Here is a 27,906-nt window from a genome sequence, read left to right as displayed (position 1 = left end):
GACAACATACATATGAATGCCTTTTAACATATATAGTTCCTAGTTTTAATACTAATTTTTGTTTTCTTCTTAGTGTTAAGCAACATTAAATTAACTCTGATTGAGAAAATGCATTATTGAAGTATCTTCCCAACGAGCTTAAGCATAGAATAACCATTTGGCTCTTCAGAGAGAACTGAAAATGTGATTTTCCTAAACGTAGACTGTTCAGGAGGTATTCTTCCAGCTAAATGAACAGTCGATGCCTACATCGTAAATAAATTAGGAATAACCGTCATCTACACAACATCTCTGTTCAAAGTTTATTCAGAAATAAAAATGTTCTGTTTCTTTAACGCCACAGATAGAATGCTTATCTCACCAAAATATTAGTTTACTAAATATTCAATAGTGATAAGAAATACTTAACCAGGCTGCATCCTTTAATTGTTTTGGTGGATAAACTTGAGGCTAACACAGCATTTTATCTCTTACAAAGTATAGATCTTTTAAATTCACACTCTCAGACAATTTTTTTAAATGTTAGTTGTGTGTGTATTCTTTATTAGTATGTTTTTTTCTTTTTTTGAATTTTCTTTCTTTTTTTCTTTAAATAAAACATCAGTTTTATGACAACCATGGCTCCACCTCTATGTGGGAATTCATGAGAGTTTAATAAAAATGAATTGAGTTGTCATAGAAAGTTTGAAGCCAGACGAAATAGAGCATTTTATTTCCTCATAGAAGTTCATATGTTTGTATGATGTATTATGTTCCCAGCAAACACCTTTTTAAAAACTCACTGAGAGAAGTCCTTGGCTGTGAGCCCTGTGGTCCTCATTAGAATGGATCCCTCCCAATGACACACCTGGTCCCTGGTATCTGCAGCAAGTACAAAGGCCAAACCCTGCAAACCTACGCTGAGTGCAGAGTCTGGCCCACACGTGGTAGCAGGGAATGATAGGTGGGCTGCTGGACCATAATTGCAGGTCACCGAGAGGATCTGTGAAGCCTCTGTGGCCTCCAGCAGGAAGACTGTCATTGCTCGTACCTAGGTCATAGTCACTTCTCAACGTGAACATCATCAAATTCCCAAAGCCAGAAATTTTAAATATCCTGCCTTTTAGTGAAAGAAACTGTCATTTACTTTGTCTTAATAACCCTTTCCGTTGTGATGGTTAATCTGACATGGCAGCATGTAAACATGCCAGCATCTGAAGAGCATGTTAATTAAATACTCCTAACAGCCTGGAAAACACTGATTTATTCATCAGTCTTCTCAACTGGAGAGTAAGTTAGAGGAGAGGGTCCTCTCTTGGGTACATTCTTCCCCAACCTAGAGTACTTACCCTAGTAGGAAAGAAACACTGATAGAGACAAGGCGAAGATGCAGGAAAGCCCTGGAATTACTTGTGTTTTGGCCATTTGTTCAAAAAAGTTATTAACCTCACTGGGCTCAGATGCTGGGAACACGGAAAGAGACCAACCACACTTCCTTTGGAACTTCCCTTTCTGGTCAGGTCTGCATCATGATTTTACACCCAGATGAGCAAATATCTGTTCCAAATGAAATATCAGATATTTGGGGGCCGTCCCAACAACAGACAAGTTTCATTTCTCTTACTTAGATGTTTAATGCTCTATGTATGGATTCCCAAAAGAATTTGCACGGGCCCTAGTTTTTTTGTTTTTGTTTTTGTTTTTATTGCAGTGTAGTTCATTTACAATGTTGTGTTAGTTTCAGCTGTACAGCAAAGTGATTCAGTTATGCATATATGTATGTATATATTCTTTATCAAATTCTTTTCCATTATAGGTTGTTACAGGATATTGAATATAATTCCCTGTGCTATACAGTAGGTCCTCTTGTTCATCTATTTGATATATAGTTGTGTACATCTGTTAATCCCAGACTCCTAATTTATTCCTCCCCCTACCCTTTCCCCTTTGGTAACCGTAAGTTTTCTACATCTGTGAGTCTCTTTCTGTTTTGCAAATAAGTTCATTTGTATTATTTTTTTTTTAGATTCCACAGATAAGTGATATCATATGATATTTGTCTTTGTCTAACTTAAGTCATGAACCCTAGTTTTGATATCAATAAAATCTAAAGATGAGACTAAATAATTTCCTTCTCAGGTAGTTGAAAGAAGTTTTTGAGTATACGCTGCTTTTTGCTAGGTTTTGAAGAAACCTTCTAAAGGAAATTTGACTTTTGACTTTTAAGGAGCTCTGAAGCAGGTTCCTATTGTACGATTTACCATGTTAATTTCACTCATTTGCATGTAGCTCCTCTCCGCCATGAGCTCCTTTAGGGGAGGAGTGTGTTTACCTTCATCCTCTGCCCGTGGTACAAGGCCTGATGTATAATAAACACTCAGTAAAGGTTTGTTGATGAATACAAGAAAGAATGGTCCTTCCTTTGAAGAGTTATGGATTAATTAAAAAAGAGGGAATTCAACTGAGGAGAAAATAAGTGATAGGCAGGTAATGAATTTAAAACATTTTAAAAAACATCCTGGAAATAAATGCAAAATAGCATGGTACGAGGTGAAAGAGAGTAAAAGCTGTGGGCTTCCCTCAACCATCCCTCATCCTTTGGTGTGCCAGCTGGGGCTTTTCCCATGGAGATCTTGGGGTTCCAGGAGCAGCAATGGGGTCAGCCTCGGTGTGCACACACCTGCACTCATCACATCTGCTTCTGTCCCATTGGCCAAGTTCAGCGTTGAGTCTGGGAGCACATTAGCACATTAGACGTGGACTCAAGGAGACAAACAAAATGGGGCACTTATTGCATGCAGTCCATTGGCCACAGAAGGCCAAGAAGGGAATGATAAGCATTCGCAATGATATCAGCTTCTAGTGATTATATATAGTTTTGTTTCCAGCTATGCAAAAGTTAAAGCCCCAATATAACTGTATGTGCAAATGTACACACTCACACATGTACGCATCAACATGTAGGCAACGGTCCAGGAAACACCAAAAAGTGTTCATAAGTGCTTACATAGATGCTTCTGATTTCTTTAAATTTTTAAATGACATACTTATTTCCACTAGGGTATGTGTAATTTTTGTTTTCGGAACAGTTTCTAAGGTAATACAACAAAATGTGTGTGTATGGGTGGTGTTTCAGTTTTTAAATTTTCTTATTTATTCTGGTTTTCTTTGCCATGTTTTCTAAGAAATACATGCTTTCTTTATGCATTTTGAGATGTACATATACCCCCCACATTTTAAAAAATGATACTGAGTCAGGCCTCTGGTGTTCACTTCCGTTTGGTCTTCATTCTGATGCCAAAAGGATTGAAATGGTCGAAACGGTCATTGAAAAGTTGAGTTTGTAACAAATTCTTCTGAAAAGCAATTTCCTACTCTGTCTACACACTTTCTTTTGAAATGCGCAGTGTCACTGATCACCTTCCTGGTTTCCTTCCAGACGTCCTGCTGGCACTGAAGAGGAATCCCTTTTATTTGTCTGGTCAGAAGGAGCCCTTGAATTTACTGACGATGCAGATAGTCTGAGGCCTTTCACACTCTATGAATATCGGGTCAGAGCCCACAACTCCAGGGGCTCCGTGGAGAGTCTGTGGTCATCTGCACGGACGCTGGAAGCCCCACCTCAAGATCTGCCTGCACCCTGGGCTCAGGCCACCGGTGCTCATTCAGTTCTGCTGAACTGGACAAAGCCAGCATCTGCCAATGGCATTATCTCCCGGTACCGTGTGGTCTACCAAGAGAGATCTGATGATCCGACACTGAACTTCCCTGCTGTGCATGCGTTCACAGTGATGGTAAGTACTTAGAAAAAAAGAAAAACAGATACTTAGATTATCTGGTTAATATGTTGAAATTAATTTTCTCATCTGGCTTGCCATTTTTCTTCACTTAGGACTTAAATATATGAAAAATTTTAAGTGCAAAAATGCAGTGTGGTTGCGGGAATAAGATACTAGACTAAGTGTAGGAGATATTGGAGACCAGTTGTCAGACTGTGGCTAATTTGTGTTTCTTCCAGCAAATAAGTGACTCTCTCTTTGCATGATTTCCAAATCCATTAAATGGGAATATTAAATGTGTCCTTTTACAGCCCATGGGGCTGAGGCTCAGATGAAATTAGGCATGTCACAAAGTGTGGTATCCCTGGCTCTTTGAGGAAAAAGAAAATTAAATTTCTAGATATACTCATCCAGCTCTAGAGACAGACGTATACATCTACGTGTCACATGCACTGTAACTCAGTGGTGATTTGTCTGGGCCGGCCTCCTCTGGCCATAACACAACTCGATTCGGTTTACCTTGTGTCTCTTGAGGGCTTCCTTCACACCTGACCTTGCCTGACGTGCTATGGGAGATACAAAGCCAGGATGGTCTTTGTCTCAGGGAGCTTTTTCTCTTTCATAAGATTGCAGAGGTGAGAACTGAACATAAGAAAAAAGTAAGAGAAGTCATGGATTACAGCCCATTACATCCGCCACACTGCGAGTCAGATCCCAAAGCCCACCACCTACTAGCCACGAGCCACAATAAAGTGAGAATATCATATACCAAATGTGTAAGGCAAGAAATGCTCTGCCAAGTTTGTATAATGTGATTCTGTTTGTGTAGACAGTTCTGAAATATTATAAATAGAAAAATACACTGGGACCAGGGAGTTCTGTGCAATGTATCACTAAGCCTACCTGGAGGGAGAGGGGGCACTTTCGCCGTTTACCGTGTATAATTCTCTATTTTTATTTTTCCAATGACTGTGTATTGCATTACTTTAAAAAAACTTATTAATTTTAGTTAAAAGCTGTGAAACACAAAGTTAAACAAAATTGGACTGAAAGATAGCAGATATTAAAGGAAAGGAGAGGAGGAAGGGGAAGGGGAAGAAAGAGAGGTGCTCTGGGAGGGCAGTATGACACCCTCACACTGCAGGGGCCTCATGGTCTTGGTTGTTAAATGCACATGGTTTTCAACATGTGTCAAGACCATACTAGATATAAAAAGCCCTCATAAATAAGAAAAAAATGGACAGCATGAAGCATTGTTTCCAAAGACCAGACCATTTTCTATGCTTCCAATTTTGGTAGTCTAGTTTACACAAAGGTTATCTTGCAGAGTATAACATTTATCAAAATACCTAAGTAAGACCAAGCAAACATATTTTAATGAAACTCCAGAAGAATCTTTGTAATGAATAAAGTACAATACTTTCTCACCATCCTATGTTTAAATTTCTCATAGGGAGATAAGCAACGTGTGAATTAAGGAAATGGTATTAAAGAAATCTTCATTTTTATTTAGAATTCTGAATTGTTAATTTACTTTTCATTTGACAGTTAATTATCTTTATATACCAGGGTCTTTTCTGTTACATCTTCTAGTGCCCCCATTTATAAGCATTAGAAGCACTGTTGTTAAGTGGAAAGGTTCTTTTTCATTTGATACGTGATGCATGGGGAAATCTGTTACTTCTCACCATGTCCTTGGAATTCATGTTCTAAACTTCCGCCCTGAAAGGAAAATACTGAAAGATGTTTGATAAGAGCTTTCTGAATGAGACACCTTAATACAAATGTATTTTTATTGAAGACATCAATATTGCAGTGATTAAACTTCTGACCTTTTAAAGTATGGCTTTCAGAGGTATGAGCCTAGATGTTTAATCTCCCCAACGTTTCTATTGGAATTTCCTTGTGAAATACCCTGTAAGTCATCCCTTCAAAGCCAGTTTCACTTTATAACACAAGACTCAAAGTATCCAATGAGCTCTGTTCTTTATCTAATCTGCTAGGTTCTATTTTTATCACACTAAAAAATTCCTAGGAAAAAGGAAGCCCTGTACCTCAAGTTTTAAGATTTACTTGGTCCTTTGTACATGAGCCCTCTCCAGCATGGCTTCCATTTGCCAGCTCAGTATTGCTGGATTCTTCCATTTTTCTAAAGATTAACTCTTGCAGTGCCAACGAGAAGAGCCACAACATTCAAGAAATGATATTTCTGCATTCTGTTTTTGAATGTGTGTGTGTGTTTTCAGAGTAGCTAGCCCTCAAAATCTGGATCTTAGACCCTGAGGTTCCCAAGAGAAGACGTCATTAGGGTCACCAAGAGAAGTTCCGTGTGAGCTTTTTAAGCAATCAAGGACACAATCCATGGAGCGATTGGGCCAGTTTTACGACATTCTGATCACTAGGTCAAGTTTCCAGGGCAGGAGGCCACTATGACTCTTTACAGACTGACATCTTTGAAAGAAGTAATTAGAAAAATAAACTGTTGTCTTTGAGTTTCACCATTCCTACATTCCCAAGTGTTCAACCCTTTTTTAAAAGATTCTTAAAAAGGGAGGTTCTACAGCTTAGCTCTAATTCCTCGCCATTGGAGAAGAATGCTCCCTTTGTCCTGGCCAAATCCTTCCTCCTGTAATTTAAATCCATCTCTTCCTGTTCAGAACAGCGTGACGTCTCCGTACTAATACACTGGGCCTTCAGGGTCAGGAACAGATTATTGACAATTCAATCCATTTTGGCAAATTGTCGCTGAGTACTGTATTCAATATGCCAATACTCAGTACTGCGCACAACTGCATGGCTGAAGTCTGCCGCGCAGCCGGGCTTCTGGGCAGAGCAGGGACGCCAGGGGAGACGGGTAGTCACGTCTGAGGCACAGATTTGCTTGTGAGTTTCTGCTGCTCAAGTTTCAGGGATTCCCTTTTAAATTTCTCTGAGTGCCTTCCTGGCTCTACTTACTGTCTCTCTAATTCCTGTACCAACTAAATATCTTCACTGTCTCCTTCCATTTCCATGCCTGCCCTAGGAAATTTTTTCAAGTTTCTGTTTCATTAACAACTTTGGCTGAAATTCTCCAGAGCCAAAGAACTACATTTCACTTAGTGAGACACAAGAATCCATCCCCACAATCACAAGATTGCAACTCAATCCACAGACTTGCAAGAGGCATCACTAATGCCCCTCATTTAGTCTGTTTATATTAGGATCCCATCTCTGCACGAGAAGCCACCAATAAATTGTCTGTAATGTGGTGCCATCACTAGCTTGTCCCAAAGTCCCCCTAGAGCTGTTTATAGACAGGTGGACGTGGCTGGGAGAGCCACATAAAACAGGTGCTATGGATGCATGAGTCCTCCTGACAGTGGCAGTGGATGGAGAACTGGCAGTGGGGGCCCTCCGTGGGGGTGGAGAGCATATGTGTTGGCAGGAGCAGCAGCAGCAGCAGTAGAGGCAGCAGGAGAGAAGAAATGGAAAGAGTGTAGCTTTTAATGTATCACCAGCTTCTCTCCCAACCTCATGAAAAGTGTCATCTCCTTTTGGGCCTAAGTGGATCCTTCTAAGGGGAAGAGAGAGAGATCAAGCTCCTTAGTGTCTCTTCAAACCAGTACCTTACACTACTGAAAACTAGCGTTAGGTAGAAGTCCCTAAACCCCTTCCCAGCTAGCTCCATGATGAATTGTGCAGTGTCAGGAGAGGAACTGCGTTTAGCCTTGCTTGGCATGCGAGAGCTCCACGGTGGTATTTACAGGGAACACTCCCGGCGAGGTTGGCGGGACTGTTTTGCTGCTTCTCCCGGGCATCTGCCACCGCACTGGCAAAAATAACTTGGGATTGAAAGGCAAAAGTGGTTTACCTGTTAGTCTGTGCTCTCAGTATATCCCTGCTTACCCCACAGTATTTTAAAACATCAAGCCCAGATCAGACACTTGCCCAGTGCCCAGAAAGATAGATGGTGCCTCACTCCGTATGTAGAACCGAGCATGCGGTGCTGAGGGGTAAGCAAATTATATGGGTCACTAAAAGTTGGCTTCCGATCTGGAACTAAAATCCAGAATTACAAACTCTAGTTTCTAGATTCTAGTTGCCAAACTCCCTTGCCCAAAGTTAAGGAGGAGGTATTCAAAATGTCCCCATGTGGTTGTCACAAAGCTCTTTGCCGTTAACTAGATACGTAATGGGGGGAAAATGAGATGCTTTATAATTGCCCTATTGTGGAGAGTTTGTGAATAAATTGATAAATTTATTTTTAATCCAATTTTCATTTTGGCTTAGTATAATGTAAAATATTATTGTTCTTTACATATAATCTTAAACTAGTTATAGCTCTTAAAATTTGATGGTTCTTAGCTTTTTTGCCCCAGATCCACTTACTTGTCTTATCAGACAAAAGGAATGCTGTGGGAGATGTAGCGATATGAAACAACTCCTTTGGTGGCTATCATTCCAAATCAAGAAAAAGTACTAATAAAAACAACTGCGATGCTTTCTGTATCAGTTCTATAAGCTGAGAGTTTCACATTATATAATTATTCTTTTATAATAAAGATACAAAATATGGATGAGTAGATACCACACAAACAAGAGGCGAATACTTGTTGGCACAACCCTTTTTTATTGTAATGCTGTATTTTGTCTGACTTCAACTTTTCATTTATTAGCCTTACGTTATCTTCATCCCTTTTTCCTAATAAAACCCTACCAATCACAAATATATATTAGGGATCTGCTTTGTGCTCAATATTATTGGGGATGAAAACCATGAAAGTCTTTTTGAACTTTGTCTAATTCCTTCCTCGGAAGAGCTTGATTTTTCTCCAACCACTTTATTCCTACCAGCGTCACAGGACTGAATTACTTGCTCATCAGGAATCTCTGGAGAAGGTCCCATGGTTTTCCAGTCACTTCCAGTGACAAGGACCCACCCAGTTATAGTAATCGGGACTCAGGTGTTCAAAAAAAATAATCCAGTCTAAATCCTGTCTTGAGCCTGACTTGCGTTGAGGGATCTTCAGAGGGAGAGAAGGGGCAGGCTCACTTTTCTCCCTCTTCTTTGGTTCCTTCTTCTTGTGATTTCCCTAAGATCAGGGAAGAAAAGATCAAATTAGACAAAAAGGAGCAGAGCCTGACTCCTTAATGCTGTTCTAATCCACTTACTCTTGCCTTCGTATGTGCAGGTGCCTCCTGGGATTTTCTTTGTGGGTTATGTAGAGGTCTCCCATGGGAAAACCCATGTTTCACAGTTCCTGATGCAGGCAATACACTCTTCGGCTAATTTCTTGCACCCCGATCCATTACTGCTGCAAAGATCCCTCCACAACCTTTTATCTTTAGGTTCCCCTGTCCCGAGCAGTCAGTGTCAGGTCCATCATATTGACAAAACTCATTCCTTTTTTTGGCATCTACTAAGCCTGGGGAAAAAACTTGTTCTATCAAAAAAAGGAAAATACCACTTGTCTAGCACTATCGTCTCAACTTGACTTACCACTAGGTAAGACCCAGCCAGCCTCAGAAATCAGAATTCGTTGAATAAGAAGCAGGTATCAGCTTCCACATAAGGAGAATGCAGATCCCCAAATCCCAGAATCACATAAGAATCTCAGAAGACCCTTCTTCACCTGAGTGGCTGCATCCAAATTGCCGTGTAAGTCTCTCCACCTGAGTAGCAAGCCCTTGAAGAGGGGAAGGTCCCTCTCACCTTCCTTGCAGACGCTCCCGATATCTTTGTGCTGCCATCTTGAATAGCCTTCACGTGCCTTGAGGCAGGAGTGTGGTGTATCCCCATCCCTGCTGCGTGACTTTGAGACACTTCCTGACCGAATTCTCCTCTTGAACTTGCTCTCCATGGACCTGGAGCTTGTCTTCTGTAAGTTGTCTTATATAGGTCTTCAGAGGAGGTGGTCTTGAAGGGGTGAGGCTGGTTCTCTTTCTGTAGGTCCTATTGGTATGTCTAGCAGTTCCCGTCGAGTTCCTCATCACCCTCTTTCTAAGCTATACTCATTATTTGCCGGTACATCCTGGGACGCAGCTCAGGAGCTCCATCGTCCTTCTAGCTGCTCAAGCCAGATCATCCTTGAGTCCTCCTGTACCTTACTTCTATGTCCAATCGTTTACTAAGTCCTGTTGATTCTACTTCTAAAGTATATCTTGAATCCTTCTGCTTGAAAACCATGCATTGTTCCCACGTCCTTACACTTGCATTGGGCCTGTCTTCCTGCTTAATTGTGGAATCTGAACTAAAATGTTACTCATCTCACAGGGCTGATGTGAGGGCTGAATAAATGAATGCATATGCAAAGTACTTTAAAACTCTAAAGCTTCAGACATCCTACTATTTGGAATAACAGAGGCTGAAAGAAATGAGCAATCGTAGAAAAAGTTTTGATTTGGATAAAGCAATTGTACGAATTGGGTCAAGATTGAAAAACCACATTTTGTTTATTCTAAGCAGGCTTCACCTTGCAACAAAATTCTGAGCTTACAAATTTAAATGCTTCCTGATACTGTACTGTTCATTTCCAGACAACTTCTCAGGTATTGGATTAGGCTCCATTTCCTTTCTAAGTCTCCCTGAGGTTTAGCCCCGTCCGCCCTCGCTGCCCTAACATCTCACACCCGCCACTCTCAGAGCCCCCCTCAGGCAGTTCCCACTCCACATGCGGCTCTGTTTACCTGCCAGGACACTCGAGGACCCTACTCGTTCCCTTAGACCTGGGATTATGTCATCAAAACATGAGGCCTTCTGATAACTCTCTCACACACACACACACACTCACAGACACACACATACATACACACACACTCACACACACACATACACACACACACACACACACACTTCCCACATCACACAAATTCTGTCAAATTGGCATTCGTGCACTTCACTTGTGCCAAAGAGCCGTCTGTCAGTCTGTGGGGGAAGTGAGTGGGGAGACTGTCCTTTGACTCAGTTAGGTTATTTTCTGGCCTTTAACTGAATTATAAGAAAACCTATTTAGATGCCCAAAAACCCCACAGAGCCTTTACAAATATATATGTTTAATATAAAAGTAAAATGAACCAGTCCACACTGTAACAGGCCCAGGCCATAAATTCAGAATACATGCCATTTAGCAGAGACAGCAAGCTGTAAATGGTGGCGAAGGGCAGAAGTTAATTGAACTACTGTGCTCTTGGCACAAGCGGAAAGTGGCCACTACCTGAGACAAGATGGCTGCCCCGACGTCCCCTGTTACAGCCAAGAGATCACAGACTGAGCTCTGCAAGGGCTTCTGGGTGAGGGGGAAATCATACACAGATGACCAATTTTTTTATGGTTCACAGCCGATCAAAGTGAAATTCAGCAGCTGTTCAGGACAAGTGACCACTGTAACGGCTATAATATAACCTGCTAAATAGAGAGGGAATTGCATTAGAGCAAGAGGTTAGCCGTGATTATCGGCAGGTGAGTGCTTTATTGAAGTTGAAAGACCATTAACATTGATAGAGTAATTATTTCAACTTGAAAGTAATTACCTTGATGGGTGATAACTTCTCTAGTGTTCCCAGATTTCATTGGGCCAAACAATTGTGAGCTTCTGAAGCCTAGAAAAATATTACAACAATACTGTGATTTTTAAATTACTGAAACCACCATTGGAATATTTTAATTATGCCGAACAGAGAAAAGATTTTGCCTTACACCAGCTAGTGACCTCTCATGTAGAGAGAGACATTTGCTTTTTAATCCAAATGCAATGACCCACACCCACCACCTGTGAATACATATGTGATGGGTTTGCAAATGAATCTTTTTATCTCGATATGATTTTTAAGGTGAAACATCTTGTTAAGGCTATAGCTGGATGTTGCTAAATTCAAATGGCTGGTGTCAGGAATTGTGTCTATGAACTGGGAGGCCCCAGAAGAGCGTCTTCTGTCTTTGCCACAGAGGGTTTAAATGGGGATATATTAAATGTATGAAATAATGATATCCCCCAAATTGAAAATTCTTCATGCCGTGTTAATATAGGACCCCAAACCTCAGATTTTAGTTAGTCATGTAATTCACTTGTTGAAATAACTTCCTTGCTGGATATTATGTAATTCCACTACAAACACACCGTGTTCAGGATACTTTCTGTTTATCCACACTGGACATCAGTAAACAAAATGCAAGTTGAAAACCTGAGCGACTGCTTCTCTGAAAACTCATGTGTGTATGAAAATTGTGAGTCAGTTGCAACTGAGGACCAAGACTCAAAATCTAATGTGGATGATCAAGACCAAGAAATACTGTGGGACTCTTCTGTTAATCAGTTGTTCACCATAAGTCTCTTTTGAAAATCAGTTGTGCCCAGAAGCCACAACAGATACAAAGAAAAAAAAAGACATAGTCTCTTTTCTCTGGGCTCTGTGGTTATTCTTGGAGCAAATAAGGCAAGAGACAAATTGCAATATAATAAGCAGTGACTGGGTCACACATGGGCATTGATTGCGCTTACAAATACTTAGTAGAACCTAACAGAGCCCTAACTCATAGCCCGGCTTCCAAACCCAGCACTCACTCTACGGAACCACAAACCACTGGCTGAACAAACACAGCATCATGAGTCTTAGCCTTGCTGTCAGAAAAGATGAATGTGGCATCACCTTCAAGCTCCTGGATAATTCCTTAGACCCTTCTATCATCTTGGCAGGATGTGATCAGATGATCAGCCAATGAAGGACTGTCTTTATTGCTGTACTTCCCAGGAGGTTTTTTTTTGTTTTTGGGGTTTTTTTTTGTTTTTCCCCTAGCAAAAATCTGAAACTCTCATAAGGGCAAAACAGGTTTCCACCTGTTGTCTGAGAGCCACTAAGGAATGTTTTACCAAGCAGGCTGTGAATTCAGAATACATGCCTGTCTCTGCTCTGAATTCCTCTGCAGAGATGAAGTCTCTGGGTCTCTCTTTCAGAGGAAATCAGATTGCAGAATTCCCCGCATGCCAAGCCGGAAGAGATTTGCTAACTGAAAAGCACAGTGACTGGTTTGAATTTGGTAAAAGAGTAAAGGTTTTAGATGAAACCACCGGGAAAGGAATAAGAATTGATGGTTTGAATTGTAAGTCGTGCCATGAAGCCAACCAAAAATGAAGAAATCTGACCCATCTGACATGACATCAGAGGTTTTAGCCACAGAAGGCTCGCCATGTGTCATGTATGGTTGGGCTAAAGATTGTATTAAGGAGCCCCTCAGGTACTCTGAATTTAAAATAAGTGTAATAACTCATTTTTAAGCATTTTCTATGATACTTGGATTATTAAATTTCACATTACAAAATCAGGGAGTTTTAATCCATTCCGGAAGGTGCGTTGTCTACCTCTGAAAGATAATGGCCGTGTCTAGATAGTAAAATTACAGTATATTTTTAACGCATGTAAATGTTACTTTTTGACAAGACACAAGTAATGACTTTTCTCGTATAAGTTCCTATTGGGTGATTATGATACAGAGTTTTATTTTTGCTGAAGCAATTACTGGTGTCATGGCTGGATACCTGTGCCCATTAGCGGCTGGTTCTGTGTTTTTTTAGGATGGTTATTGATCTCTTGCTGAGCTGAGATTCAGGTTTTATGCCAGATAGCTTGATTAATGGGTTGGTTTCTATAAGTGGACTGAATGGGGATAGAAAGCAGGGCAGCCTGCTCTGCCAACCCCAAATCCGTCAAGACGCGTAGCTCATTATGAAACAGTTATCAAGGATACATGAAAAATTAATTGGGCTCAGTTTGATTCTGAAAAGAATCGGCTTTCTACTTGGCGGGCCCCCCTCCCTACTCTTTCCAGATGTTGTGCACCAGCCCCTGGAGAAACAGCAAAGGGAGATGTATTAATACATTGTATTGATTAGATCAAGACCCCTGACAGTTATTTGTAGAGATACCATCTGGCCGCTGTTCGAATTCCTTCACCAAAAACAGGACGTGACATGTTATTAATCTCAACTCTCTAAGTATAGACAGTTGCCTTTTCTGCTAAACCGCATTTTACCATTCCGTAGGAGATGGAGACAGACCTGAAGGGTGCAGAAATTAAGGTTATTACACAAATTGAGCCATATGGTCCAAATATTTCAGCAAGAAAATTGCCAGGCAATAAAAATTGCTCCTGCCTTCCTAATGGTGTAAATTACAGTTTAACCATGCCTCTGATGATGTCCTTCTGCCGCGCTTAACTACTGTTACATGAAGGACATTGTTTTAAAAATATAAAAAACAAGTAAATGCCAGCAGCGTGTTTTACAATCTGTTAGTGTGTCATTAAGAACACTGTCAGAATTACATAAACATAATGGCAGGCCACCCAGCATACAGAAGAACTCGGATGGAAACAGAAAGTGTCTTGAAAACTCTCTTCTTGAGCTCTGGAACCAAGACCACGGTCCCCTCTGGAAGTTGCCCAGAGACAAAAGCCCTGTCCAGTGCTTTGTGCTAATTCTCTGCTGGACCCCGAAGGCATTGTTTACCCAGACAAGTCTCACAGGCCCTCTTGGGCCTCTGTACGCGTCCTGTCCCAGGTGAAGGGAGAGCTAGCCAGTTCTGAACGAAGTGAGAGAAGTTGGCCTTTTGAAGTATTTCTGTTGGTGGGGAGAAGCGGTAAGACCCCAGTCTCTTCCTAAATGGTGACACTTAGTATTCAAAGTGTATATTCTGCTCTATTTCCAAAGACACCAACCCTGTCCTCTGGGACACAAGAGTAAGAGGACACTTACTCAAGGTAATTATGCACCAAAGACTATTCAAATCTGAGGAAGGCTTGAACCCTTCAAATGTTTCGGTACCTATGATACTCAAAACTCCTGGCGTTTAAAAAAATATATCCACACAAACCGTAAAAATAATGATGTTTTACTCTCTAAAAATTGCACAATCCCTCCAAAGTTTTGGACATTTAAGATGTTCGAAACCTAGTTTCAGGTAAAAGTCAGGTGAAGAGTTTATCATAATGATACAAAATTTGGAGGAACTGAAGCTGATAAACTTTCAACATAAAACACGTTGTGGCCGCCTTGCATGTGCTGCCTCATTCCACCTTAGTGACCACTTTGTGGAGTGAGCAGGCTCCGAGACACGCCCACAGTCACAGCACATGCAGAGCTGTGACTCAGTTTCAAGTCTCTCTGCTTCTGAAGTCAGTTTTCTCTGCTACCCAGTGCTGCCCGCTGTGTTATCAGCCTAAAGAAAACAAGATGCTATTTACGAAAAGCTAAATAGCAATAAAAGTGACAAAGTGCAGTTCAATACAACACATGAGAAACATAGCTTAATATGATTGTCTAATAGAAATATAGAAAACAATTTAGGAAGAATTCAAAGAATGGAAGGATCACTTGGACTGAAAAGTTCGAAGAAGACTTTGGGAAGAGGTCTATGCCTTAAACAGTGAGTAGGATTCAAACAGGAGAGAAGAGGAACTCACATTTCCTTACTCAGGCAAAGAAACAGAAGCCTGATTTTTAAAGATCCGATGGGAAGTCTCTGCTTCAGGAGGTAGAGAGGGGGATATTTTTCCAATCTGCCCCCATTTATTGGGCTGACATTAAAATAGTTTTATTCAAAATATTCCCAGCAGTTGCCTAGCAAAACTGTCAAGTGAGGGGATCGGTGCCTTGGCTCTGGGGTGCCAGGCAAGCATGGGGAAGAGACTGCCTCGGCATCCTCCATCGTGTGCCTGGGGGAGGTTAGACCTGGCGATGCCTCCATCAGAGGGGCAGCACCCCATGGAGCAGCAGAAACAGTAAACAGCTTGGTAAGTGGTGGTTATTATGACCTGAGATAGATAGGTTGATGGAGAGAAAAATCAGTACATGAAGATGTCACTGTGCTCACATATTAAGAGGGTTCTGTCTGGAGACACTCACCCAGAAGTTTTTTAAAGAAAAGAAAAGAAAAAAAGAAAAAGTTTTCTCTCTTTTTCTTATTGCCCTTTTATTCCCTAACATCTCTGTCCCAAAAGCATGTGCTACTTAACAAATCACAGTAACAGGAGTTAATTTAACAGTCCAGGTGACTGTAGTAGGGAAAGAAAAGGCAGGCTAATATGACCCAGCAGTCCCACTCCTGGGCATATATCTGGGGGAAACTCTGATGCAAAAAGACACATACACCCCAGTGTTCATGGCAGCACTATTTATAATAGCCAAGACATGGAAACAACCTAAATGTCCATCAACAGATGATTTGATAAAGAAGATGTGGTGTATGTGTGTGTATATATGTGTATGTATGTGTATGTGTGTGTGTGTGTGTGTGTGTGTGTGTATACACACTTAGCCATAAAAAAGAACAAAATGCCATTTGCAGCAACATGTATGGACCTGGAGATCGTCATTCTAAGTCAACTAAGCCAGACAGAAAGACAAATATCATATGATAATCACTCATATGTGGAATCTAAAATATGATACAAATGAACTTATTTATAAAACAGAAAGAGACTCACAGACATAGAAAACAAACTTATGGTTACCAAAAAAGAAAGGGGGTGGGGGGAGGATAAATTAGAAGTTTGGGATTAGCATATATAAACTATTATATATAAAACAGATAACAACAAGGTCCTACTGTATAGCACAGGGAAACTATATTCAATATCTTATAATAAACCGTAATAGAAAGAATACAAAAAAGAACATATACCCATATATATGTATAAATGAATCACTTTGCTGTACACCAGAAACTAACACAACATTGTAGATTTATGTAACGTGTAGACTATACTTCAATAAGGAAAAAAAGACAGGATACTGGTTGGGAAAATTAGAGGAGGCTGACTTGAGATGCTAAACTCCAAAGCTGACTTGAGATACTAAACTCATTTAAAATGTTACCTAGAGGCCACGAGGTTCAGGCGATGCCTCACTTAGCCTTGGACAGTGCTGGGTCACAGCCTGGACCTCATCAGCTAAACCAGTGCTTTGTGGCACTCCCTGGGGCCACCTCACCAGCATTCGGAGCTGAAACACTGATCACAGCCAAGGGGGTGAGGACGTACCTCCTGGACCTGCCCATGAGATGCCGCGAGAGCTGCTTAAAGAATGAGGGGGAAGGAAGAGCCAGTCGCTGCTCTGGAATTGTCTTCTAGGCTATCTCTACAACATGGGACCTGTGCCGTCTTTTCTCATCTTGTGTCATTTCTGATTTATATGAAACTTAATGTCTACCTAGAATTAGCTTCCTAAATATTACTTTGTACATTAAACTGCGACTAACGTTCTTCCTTTGGGGCCTACCACGTTCTAGAAATACATAATTAACACGGTTAGGTTGAGCGTGGTAAGGGCCTCAGGAGAGCCCACCTATTTATCCTTTCTGCTCAGAAGTACCTGGTCATCGTACCTCACGCCTTGGCATCCTTTCCTTAACAGAGTGATAATTATTTATTAGTGGAATATATGCTTATTATATCCAGAAATGAAAGTTGTTAGGGGCATTGTGCATCCAAGTCCCTGCGGCCGGATGGTCACATCTGTTAGAAATAAATCACTTAAAAAAATTATATTAGCTTCACCGTCTGGTCAAGAAATGGAATGAGGGGAGGGAGGGGCAACTGGCCCAACGAAGCCTGGTTTTAAATCTTGTGAGATCGAGTGTGGTCAGTATCCTGTCAGCGAGTTACAGTGTTCAGACACCAGCTCCGTATTTCCACTCTTTGAACCCCAGGTGGCCAATTAACAGTGTGTGCTATTTATTCAGTACAAAATAGGCAGGATAAATTGGTGAGGTTGGCTGATAAGAATCCTCAGCAAGGAGTAGAATTAAAAAATGATACATAAAGAGAGACACCTCACGCCCCGTGCCCCAAGAAAATCTTTGGAAATTCCAGAAAAAATCTGGAGGAATTTTCCTCGAAAAATGTATCTGGAGTTTCAGTTGGAAAGAAGGAAATTTAAATGGTAACTTTTCTTCTTAAAATAAATTCTCTTTAACCCTCTCATTTGTATTTCCTCAGAGTTTCTTCTTCCTAAGGCAGAAAGGTGGTCTTATATTCTTCCCACCAATGATTAGTTTCATTAGGATGTTTGGGGCCTCTTTTTACATTTACATTCTGGAGCCTCTCTGTTCATCAGCTCACAAGTCAGCAGATGAGCCTACGAGTTTATTTGATGCTGTGAACACTCATTTTTGCAAAGATGAATGAGCTTAAGCAGGTTATACAACAACCTATCTGTATAATTAGAATTCCATTTAAGTGTACGTATTAAACATATTAACTTATGCAATTTCGTTTTGTGGCCAGAGAGTCTGTGCTTCTATATATCTGATATTTATTCCTATAAATAATGTTCTCTCTCTCTCTTACTGCAAAACATACATCAGAAGAATAAATTAGAAGAGAGTGAAGATTTGAGAGTTTTCTTAATTGAACTAATGCAGTCAGTAGGGACTTACCGTGCAGTGTTACTGGACTCTGTGCCTTGCAGATCTATGGGAGCTGGTGGAGGTTTCCAGAAATAAGAAATCCTGAACTCATTTTCAGAGATCCAAAAAGACAGAGTGGTAATGCTCTTTGTTTCCTAACTTTTGAGTGACTTTGTAATTCTAGTTCAGAAAATTAAGGATCTACCTCTGACAGCATCTAGAAGACGCGGTTGCATGAATCTTTGAAAGCCAAACACGTCATTGTAAAAGTCAGGATTTCTGTCAGCAGTGACTGTTTCTGACTCTTTCAGTGTGTGTGGTCGACTGAGTATTTTCATTTCCGAGCCCTCAAGCTGAGCTCTCCGTGGAGAACGGTCCCCCTTTCTTTCCATGAGGAGAGTGTCCTCTGCTGGGTGTGGGTACATACCACATTCGAGGGCTAAGCCGCGAAGCTCCTCCCCCACCTCCCCAATCGCCCCCCTCTCCCCTTTTCTCAAACGTGTGAGCAGTTAAGGTGCACCTGAGCATCTTAGGAAGGTTTTTTGGAAAATCCTTGCCTCTTCTTGTGCTAGAATGATTGCAAGTGTGAAAGTGGCTGTGGTTCACTGTAGTTTTCTTTTTACTGCTGTATTATTGCACCCTGTTGGGGGATACATCTGAGCATTTCATGTGTCCTACTTTTAAAATGCCCAGATGGCGACTACGTGCTCTGCTTTGAATTGGGCAGGCCTCATCTTTCATGCTCTGTAGTCTGCCTGGTTATCAGAAAGACATGAGACAAGGAAAATTCTTCCATTTTTCAGCTCCTCCTCATCTGTTTCGAGTCACCCACAGTGAATGATGCACTTGCACAGTTGTTAAGATGACAGTCACCATGATAACTGAACATTGCTTCCTTGGGACGGGAGTGCCCTGGGTACCCTGAGCTCCCTGCTTCCCTCCCAGCACAGCACCTTTGCAGTGTAACTGATTATTTACAACCTTGTGAGTAACACGGGAGCGAGAGGCAGTGTAAATATTTCACACCTTGCCGAAGCCACTTATATTTGCATTGGTCTCCGTCACTCTAGTCTTTAAGCTGAACAGAGAATTTAAATCAAATCATTCAACCTGAGAAATAGTCAAAAGAACTAATAAAATAAATGTAACAGTGTAACTGGTTAAAATAGCCCAAGTCCATAATAGAGGTTTTGGATGACTTTGCGACATGCACATTTTATAGGGCTTTTGTCTCCAGCTGTATTCTTCACAGTGCCGTCTGGGCAGTGACCACCGGTATCCTTTTTATCAATAATAGTCAGCACTTCCCACTGGGAAATTAGTCAGGGGATGAGATTTTTTTTTTTTTTACAAATCATCTTTAAGCATTTATCTTCCAAAAAGTGTTACAGGACTTTGTCCATTACAAGGCAAGGATCTCGACGAGTTACTTGTTCTTACTTTCGAGCTTTACTCATGATAAGCTAGTGACCAGATCACATTTTATTTTTCAGAGGGGAAAATGATTTTGCTCTGTTTTCCTTCTTAATGATACCTTTCCTGAAGGAAGAATGTTAGTATAGTCTGGTTGTCTCCGAACTTTTCAGAATATACACTCCTATAAATAAGATTTTGGGAGCACATATTCCCATTATATACATGTTTACTTATTTACAGATTATAAAATATGTATTGGTGAGCAAATATTGTTTACACTATGAAAACAGACATTTTAAAAGGAGTAGATATAGATAAAACCAATAGAATATTTGATTAATCATGAGCTAATACCATCATTAGCTGGTACCTCAAGACACAGTATACACTTACTGAAAGATTCATTGTTAGATACAAGATGTCAATCCATTTTCCATGTGGCCTCCTTGATAATAACAAATTTTTTTTGTCAATTTCTGGTCAAGTATGATTGGACTGTCAGTGTTTATATCTCATACTTGGCTGATAAAGAGCTTGCCTCATAAGGAAGAAATATCAAACTGGACATTTACTGGCTCTTCATTTAGTTATGAATTTAGGTGTTCTACTTGCACCACGGTTTTTAATTCTTTCGGGAGCTCTTGATAATGTCCCGAATCTTTCTCTAGTTTTTTTTTTTTTTTCTTTTTTTGCCTGATCTTGTTTTAATAATATAAAGCCCAAACGTTAAATTATAAGTGTAACCACCCCAATACATCATATATACAGTATCAGGCTAAAAGGAGAAAATAAATACTTATATATATGACACAACAAAAAACAAAAACAATGGAGTCCACAGAATTTATTTCTTGAGTAGGTCACGAGGCCAGTAATGCTATTTATGGGCTTCCCTTTCTCATCTCCCTAATGAACTGGGGTGATGTGGCTGACAAGCTCGACCAGACTCATTCCTGAAGGATCTGAGTTCGTGATGGTCTCGCTTTCATAATCTTCTATGAGCCTGGCAAGGTGGTCGCAAAAAGTGACGGAGGCAGGGAGGGATTTCCAGGCTCTTGTGTGAGATTCCCAGTCTCCATTAATAGAGCAGCATTTCTGTTTTATTCCATCAATCACCACAGCCACTGATCTAAACTCTATTTTTTTTTTTTTTTTTTGCCTCCTTGCCTAGTGGCAAAAGGTAATCCAAATGACAAGACAACAGTTCTCTAACTTCAGTTCGATGAAACCATTACAGAAGCATTCCTCTTCTAAATTAGCTGATTCCAGAGTCTGAGTTACAGTAAATAAAACTTTTACAAGTTGATCTTTAGCCTTATTGTGTTCGAAAGGATTCCTCCCCTCCTAGTCTTCCGGGATTTCGGCATCAGTCGTAAAGGTCAAGTTGCTAACTGTTAAGTTCCCGTCTGACTATGACTCTGTGAGTTTTAAATGTGTTTTAATTTTGCTAAGTCCAGCGTTGAAAGATACAGTGCTCCTCTTACACCACATATATCTAGTGCATTTTCTCCTAGGTTGATACTCAAAGTCCGTCCTTTCTGTGGAGTGTTTTGTGACTATTTAACTTAAGCCCGTGGGACTTCAGGCATGGGTACTGTTAGTGCTGGTTGTCAAGTGTTTCTGCAATGGTTTCGCAAATGTGAGTCTAGCATCCCTAATGGGCTGAAGTTCCTGAAACCTAGGATTCGCATGCTTTCTATTTCTTTTCCACTCCCCTTTGTGCCCAGCAACATGCTACAAAAAACTAGATGCTAGGTGAATATTTGACTGTGGATTTGACCCTCAGACCATAAACCAATCTCAGCATTTTTCTTTGCTGAGCGCTTTAAACAAAGCATTAAATTGTATTTATAAATAAACCAAATATATTTCAATTATAAATAAGTCAATAAACATGTGCCCTTTGAAATCAGCAGACCCCCGTTTCCTTCACTGCTTGTATTAGCAAAGATTTAATTCAGAGCACTTTTATTGAGTGCCAATTATGTACCAGGTCCTTGCAGAGAGGACATCTGGTTTAATCCTCACAAAAGTCCATGAAAAATATATTAACTGTTAGAAACTAAGGCTCAGAAAAAGTAGATAATTTGCCCAGCATCCATCTTGTTTGAGTGACAGAGCAAAACTTGGACTCCACAGTCTTCCAAAAGTTGACTGCTTTTTTATTAAAGCTCCTCAACTCTCAGAGTTTGCCTCATTTCCCAGACATAAGTCACAGGGCTTCTCAGAGAATTTCTTCCTGCACTAAAGAGATCGTTTTTGGTATTTGCTCAGACAAGCCAAGCAAAATAATAGATTGTAGAATAATTTTAATAATGCATTCAAAATGCCAAATTCATAGCACACTTTCTATCCTCAGTGGGAAACTTTTTTTTTCTGTTTTGTCCAAAAGTATAATAAAAATGATTACGCAAAATTAAAAACAATCTTTGATTTGCCCAAACAAAAATAAGAACCACAACTTCCAGCTTTCAGAACAAATGAAAGTTGTTTTTATTTTTAATTAAGTAGGCTTAGCTTAAGTACATTTTCTCTTAAGGTGTAATGACTAACCATGATCATTTCTTTTTGTTTATTCATTTAAAGCGCAAATAAAAGCAGATAATCAATAGATCATAATCTGAAACTAGAGGATTTACAAGTTAATAAGCTTGAGTCAATAGCTATTCCATGACGAAGCCCTCAGTGCTGAACCTGACATAATTTGCTTTGCACTAAGCTGGTTGACTTAATGCTTTAATTTAATTCCAATATTAACCGAAAATCCAAAGAAAAGGGGAAATTTTAAATCCTATTATATTGAAATGTTTTCAAAGGAATGACAAAATCATGCCACAACTGCTAACACGTGCCGCCAACATCTACCTAAACCACCTGGGCTCTGCTTGTCGTTAACAGTTAACCCCTTTGGAGCCTGGTACAAGTGAGATGTGGAAGATGGTCTACTTTTGCAGTATCTTTTCTCTTAGCCTGAAGCGTTATGCAAATTTAGTCTTATAATGTCTGCTTTTCCTGACTTGCAGGTGAGCTATTGGAGTGGTGGTTATTTGGAGCAATCCTTCTAGTCCCCTTGCTTCTCCTTGAGGTCATCGTTCAGCCTGACTCCCCAGAAAGCAGCACAGTAAACTGGCTTAGGTCAGAGAGCAAAGGAAGCCTTTCCTCCTTCCCTGGAAGGAAGAAGTGAGAGCCTGTATTGAGAAGCAGCACAGGCAGGCTTCCACCTTCCAAAGTCTGGCGGTGCTACTAGGGTACTGAGAGGAATTTGATGCAGTACCCAGTACCCAGCACCCAGCATGCCTTCAAGGTTGTGAGCTATAGTCAGAGTGTCTCCACTCAAATCCTGGTTCTACACCTTGTAATTACATCACCATGGACAATTTGCTTCACCTGTCTTTACATCCATGTCCTTATCTAAAAACTGAGCACAATAACAGTATTTATCTCATGAGGTTACTTTAAGGATTAAACAGTTTAATATACATAAGGCACTTGGAAAGTGTCTGCCATGTAGCAAGCACTGACTGTTTTAGCCCTTTGAGAAACTCTTAGGAAAAGGATGAAAAACATCTAGAACATATGCTAAGAATAGCTTTTTGGCCGGGGCGGGGGTAGATAGTAAATTAGATTTACTTATTTATTTATTTTTGATGGAGGTACTGGGAATCGAACCCAGCACCTCATGCATGCTAGGCATGCACTCTACCACTGAGCTATACCCCCACAACCCTGCTAAGGGTAGCTTTGAAAGTAGCAGCAGCACTGAATGGAGTGGTCAGATGTGTCTTTCCGCACTGTTTTGTGTGCACAGCCCAAGTCCTAACGTCTTCCACTTGTGACCGTCCTCCCAACATCATCTTGAGTTCCTAGTCTGGCTTTCACTCTGTGCCATTGCTAGTCCCACTATAGCCAGAGTGGCAGCGTATTTCAGCTGCCCTTTAACTAGACCAGCTTTAGCTTCCTAGTCCTGTCGTTGTCACCAAGAACAAGTCAGTTTGCTTTGCTAAAGTAAATGGACCAGAAGGCATGCACTGCCTTGTGACCACAGGGTACGTGCTTCTATTCAGGAAAGATAACTCGTAAAACAGAGAACAGAAATCTCATTGATTTCTGTGGAACCTTATTTCACATTGCTCCATCCCTGACATCACGTGCATCTCACAGTCTTACCATCGCTATAGGCGGCAGTTGTTACAAAACTTGTCATTTCCTGTGCCTGCACAAACTTGATCGATGCCGTTCACACTCCTGCCACTTCAGTTGAGTTACAGACGCTGTCAGTGCTACACGCGTTGAGTTTAATTGCCACTTAAAATGTCTTCAAAAAGATTACACTATGATTTGGCATTAAAATGAAAAGATACTGTTTGCACAGACAGGCACAGAAATAGCAGCTTAATATACAATTTAAAACGAAAACAAAAACCTGTGCCAATGCAGGTCTAAAGGTGTCTTTCCACAGATATAAAAGAAAAATTCTAAGTAATAAAAAAGCATTGTATCTTCATTCAATTGGAAACACTTTTCTTCTTTCTGAGGGTTACATAAAATAACAGCGTGTCTTGGATTCCTTTGAGTCCAGAGATTCACAGCAATGAGGTATACTCCATGACGAATATTTTTAAGTAGTTAGCATATTGCCAATAAGATAAAGTTCTTAATAAAATATTAAATTAATATGTAATAAAAATAAATTTAAATAAAAGATAATATATTCATTTGGCAGAAATCTATTATGCACCCGTATGATGTCAAACATATTTTGTATCCCCAGCCCCTGTCCTGTAAGAATTCAAGGTCTCATGGGGAGAGAAGGTAGATAAATAGATCACTATAATGCAATGAAGAAATGCCCTGAGCCATGTAAAAAACGGAGAGGAGGAGCAAGTCGTTGGCTGGGGAGTCAAGAAACTTTCCCAAATGGAGGTGGCATTAACTTTGTGGGGTTTTCTTACGGAAATAGAGTTGATTTATAATGCTGTGTTAATTTCTGGTGTACAGCATAATGTTTCAGTTACACAAGTATATATATTCCTTTTCATATTCTTTTTCATTATAGGATACTTCAAGATATTGAATATAGTTCCCTGTGCTATACAGTATGAACTTGTTCATTTTATATATGGTGGTTACTATCTGAAAATCTCGAACTCCCTATTTATCCCTTCCCACCCTCTTTCCCTTCTGGTAACCATAAGCTTGTTTTCTATATCTATGAGTGTTTCTTTTATAAATAAGTTCATTTGTGTCCACCTATGTTTTCCACATGTAAGTGATATCATGTGATATTTGTCTTTCTCTTTCTGGCTTACTTCACTTAGTATGATAATCTTTTGGTCCATCCATGTTCCTGCAAATGGTATTATTTCATTCTTTTTTATGGCTGAGTAGTATTCCATGGTATACGTGTATGTAGATACGTAGATAGATAGACAGACAGACATACAGACAGACTATATATATATACACTACATCTGCTTTATCCATTCATCTGTTGATGGACATTTAGGTTGCCTCCATGGGCCTTCATGTAAAAGCAGAAATGAGATGACAAAAAATAGAGCAGCTCAAAAGACTTTGAAGGATCTCTGACACTCAGATTTCAACAATAAATTAGCCGATTCTGCAACATTCATTTGAAGAATAGGCTTCAGGACTCCTTCAAATCTAAGAGACAGGATGCTAATCAGATCAGTAACCAGCCAGGACAAGTGGAAAGGTCTTTCCAGGGACAGCCATAGAGAGCTGATATCTAATATCAAAGGTCGGGCCTTTATAGGGAGTGTTCGTTTGAGGGTGATTACACATCCTTTCACTGAGACTTGCCTCCTCTTGTGATTTATGCTGATAACAAGGCCTGGGGACATAGGTCTGTGCTATCCGACCCTACCTGTCCCCAGCAACAGATGACCCATGGCCAACAAATCCATTGCCAAGCTAACAACCACTCAGACCCTCTCTGAAGATGCTCAGAGTCAGGGGTCAGATGGTCCCAAGTGCTAAAGCTGTAATAGTCTTTAGAATGGGAATGGGTAGCCATGTTGGACACTGAGTAAAGAACTAAAGCAAGTTAAGGGAAAGAGGAGAGAGAAATATCATGCCACCCCAGAGAAAGAAAGAGAAACTCTAAGTTCTGACAGTTTTCCAATTTCAAAGAGCTGAAGTGGTATTTCATGTGCTGGGTTCTATTGTTTCACTTTCTCTCTTTCTCCTTAAACCAGTCAAAATGAGTTTCTGTTCCGTGTAATTAAATGCTCTTGACTAGAATTTAGACTGCATCAGTTCCTACCTTTCCTGTAACTATAGAGTGTAAGTTTAAGAATCTGGCTGTCATATTTCTTACTGGAAAATGTGATTGAATTCTGGGTTTGAGCCTAATATTGTGAATGCTATGATAATTTATTTTTAGATGCTTTGGATTTTTTAAGTAGTCAATAACCAGATTTCTCATCCTTCTAAACACATATACCTTGTATTAGTCAGAATAGGATAGGATATGCTGTGGTAACAAATAAAACTCCAAATATCAGTGCTTCCCACAGTAAAGGTGAGGAAGGCAATAGTGGGTTTGGTGGCCCTTCTCCATCTTATATTAATGCTGGACCATGACAGGGAAAGAGCATGCTGAAGGATTCTAGAAGATGTTTTAAAGGTCCAGGACTGAACGTGGCTAACAGCCCATCTCTACACATCCTTTTGACAAGAATTAGTCGTATAACCTCATTTAGGTGCAGGAGAGCTGGAGAATGGACGTTTGGTGAGCCCTAGTGTCTCTGCTGCATACCTCTTTAAAAAATAAAAATTGGTGGAGCATTGTCTAGGTTTATCAGTACAATAATTAATAGAGGGCATCCTGTCTTACTTGATTATTATATTAATGAAGATTTCTAGTGCTTTAACTTTAAATATAATATATCATATGGTTTTAATAAATATTCTTTGTCAGATTAAGGGTAATTTCTTCGATTTTTACCTGGCTGAGAGCTTTTATCATGAACCATGAACAGGTGTTGAATTTTGTTAATTCTGTTAAGAGAAGGTCATATGTAAATCAACTTTTCTAAGGGCTACATCCTACTTAGTCATGACATCTCTTTTCTTTTTTAAATTTTTTTTAACTTTTTTTTCTTGAGTTATAGTCATCTACAAATTTTGAACTCCCAATCTGTCCCTTCCCACTCCCCTCCCCCTTGGCAACCACAAGTTTGTATACTATGTCTGTGAGTCTGTTTCTGTTTTGTATTTTTTTTTTTTTTTTTTTTTTTTTTTTTTAGATTCCACATATAAGCGATCTCATATGGTAATTTTCTTTCTCTTTCTGGCTTGCTTCACTTAGAATGACATCCTCCAGGGACATCCATGCTGCTGCAAATGGTGTTATGTTGTCATTTTTATGGCTGAATAGTATTCCATTGTATAAATATACCATATCTTCTTTATCCAGTCATCTGTTAATGGACATTTAGGCTGACTATTGTAAATAGTGCTGCTATGAACATTGGGGTGCAGGTGTCTTTTTGAAGTAGGGTTCCTTCTGCATACATGCCCAGGAGCGAGATGATATCTCTTTTAAATATTCTATTGAATACTGTTAGCTAATATGACTTTTTCATCTAATCACAGGTGATTTTGGTCTATAAAATCACATTTTTCTTGTTATGTGCTTATCCAATTTTGTTATTATCAACATGTAACAAGTTTTGTTATCTGGTCCATTTTATCTTTTTTCTGGAACCCTTTGTACATAATATCAAGTATCTGTTACAGATTTAGTTAAAAGTAATAATAGGAAACTTCACTGGTAAAACTCTCTGGTCCTGGGCTTTTTTGGAGTAAGGGGATGATTCAGGGCTTGATTTTGTTTTAAAGCTGATTAATATATTTAAGTGCATTTGTTTAATTTCTTCCATTTTTCTGAAATTGCCTACTTTCTGTATACTTTTACATCTACTATCACAACATTTTTCGCATTTTCCTATTTTCGAGGATAAACTAATCCATGAGGACTGAATGAGTTATCTGCCATCCTAATACCCAAGACCCTCTGGAAAATGTTATTTTGAGCTAAGTAGCACCAACCTCCCTTTGCAAATGTCTCATATTACATAATAGTAGGGTTTATTCTTCATTGGAGAAAGGCATTATCTTTTTCAGCCCACCCCCAAAGTCAGGTGTTCTCAAAAATGAGAGAACACAAAAACTGTCTCATATTGCACACCCTACTGGTAAAAGTGAAAAATCATACTCATTATTGTATGATTCAATTTCATATGTATGCAAATAAATTTCTAAAGACCAAATAGTTGACATCAATAACAAGAAAGAATTTCCTCAATTATTCAGTGCACATTCATCC

General features: G+C 39.9%; 1 protein-coding gene and 1 non-coding gene across 2 annotated transcripts in view; one reads left to right on the top strand and one right to left on the bottom strand.

Annotated features, from left to right (window-relative positions):
• Positions 1-27,906, top strand: part of USH2A (usherin) — a 642,834-nt gene that overhangs the window by 556,936 nt on the left and 57,992 nt on the right. Inside the window, exon 60 of the mRNA XM_074351610.1 lies at positions 3,419-3,773. Within this exon, the coding sequence (XP_074207711.1) occupies positions 3,419-3,773 (355 nt within the window). The remainder of the gene's footprint in view (positions 1-3,418; positions 3,774-27,906) is intronic.
• On the bottom strand, positions 23,202-23,273 carry TRNAA-AGC (transfer RNA alanine (anticodon AGC)). The gene has a single exon. It is a non-coding gene; the product is annotated as a tRNA-Ala (tRNA).

Source organism: Camelus bactrianus, chromosome 23 (assembly GCF_048773025.1).
Source record: "Camelus bactrianus isolate YW-2024 breed Bactrian camel chromosome 23, ASM4877302v1, whole genome shotgun sequence".
In the NCBI taxonomy this organism is placed as follows: domain Eukaryota; kingdom Metazoa; phylum Chordata; class Mammalia; order Artiodactyla; family Camelidae; genus Camelus; species Camelus bactrianus.
Note: the sequence above shows the minus strand (reverse complement) of the source record. Positions and strands in the feature narration are given on the sequence as shown.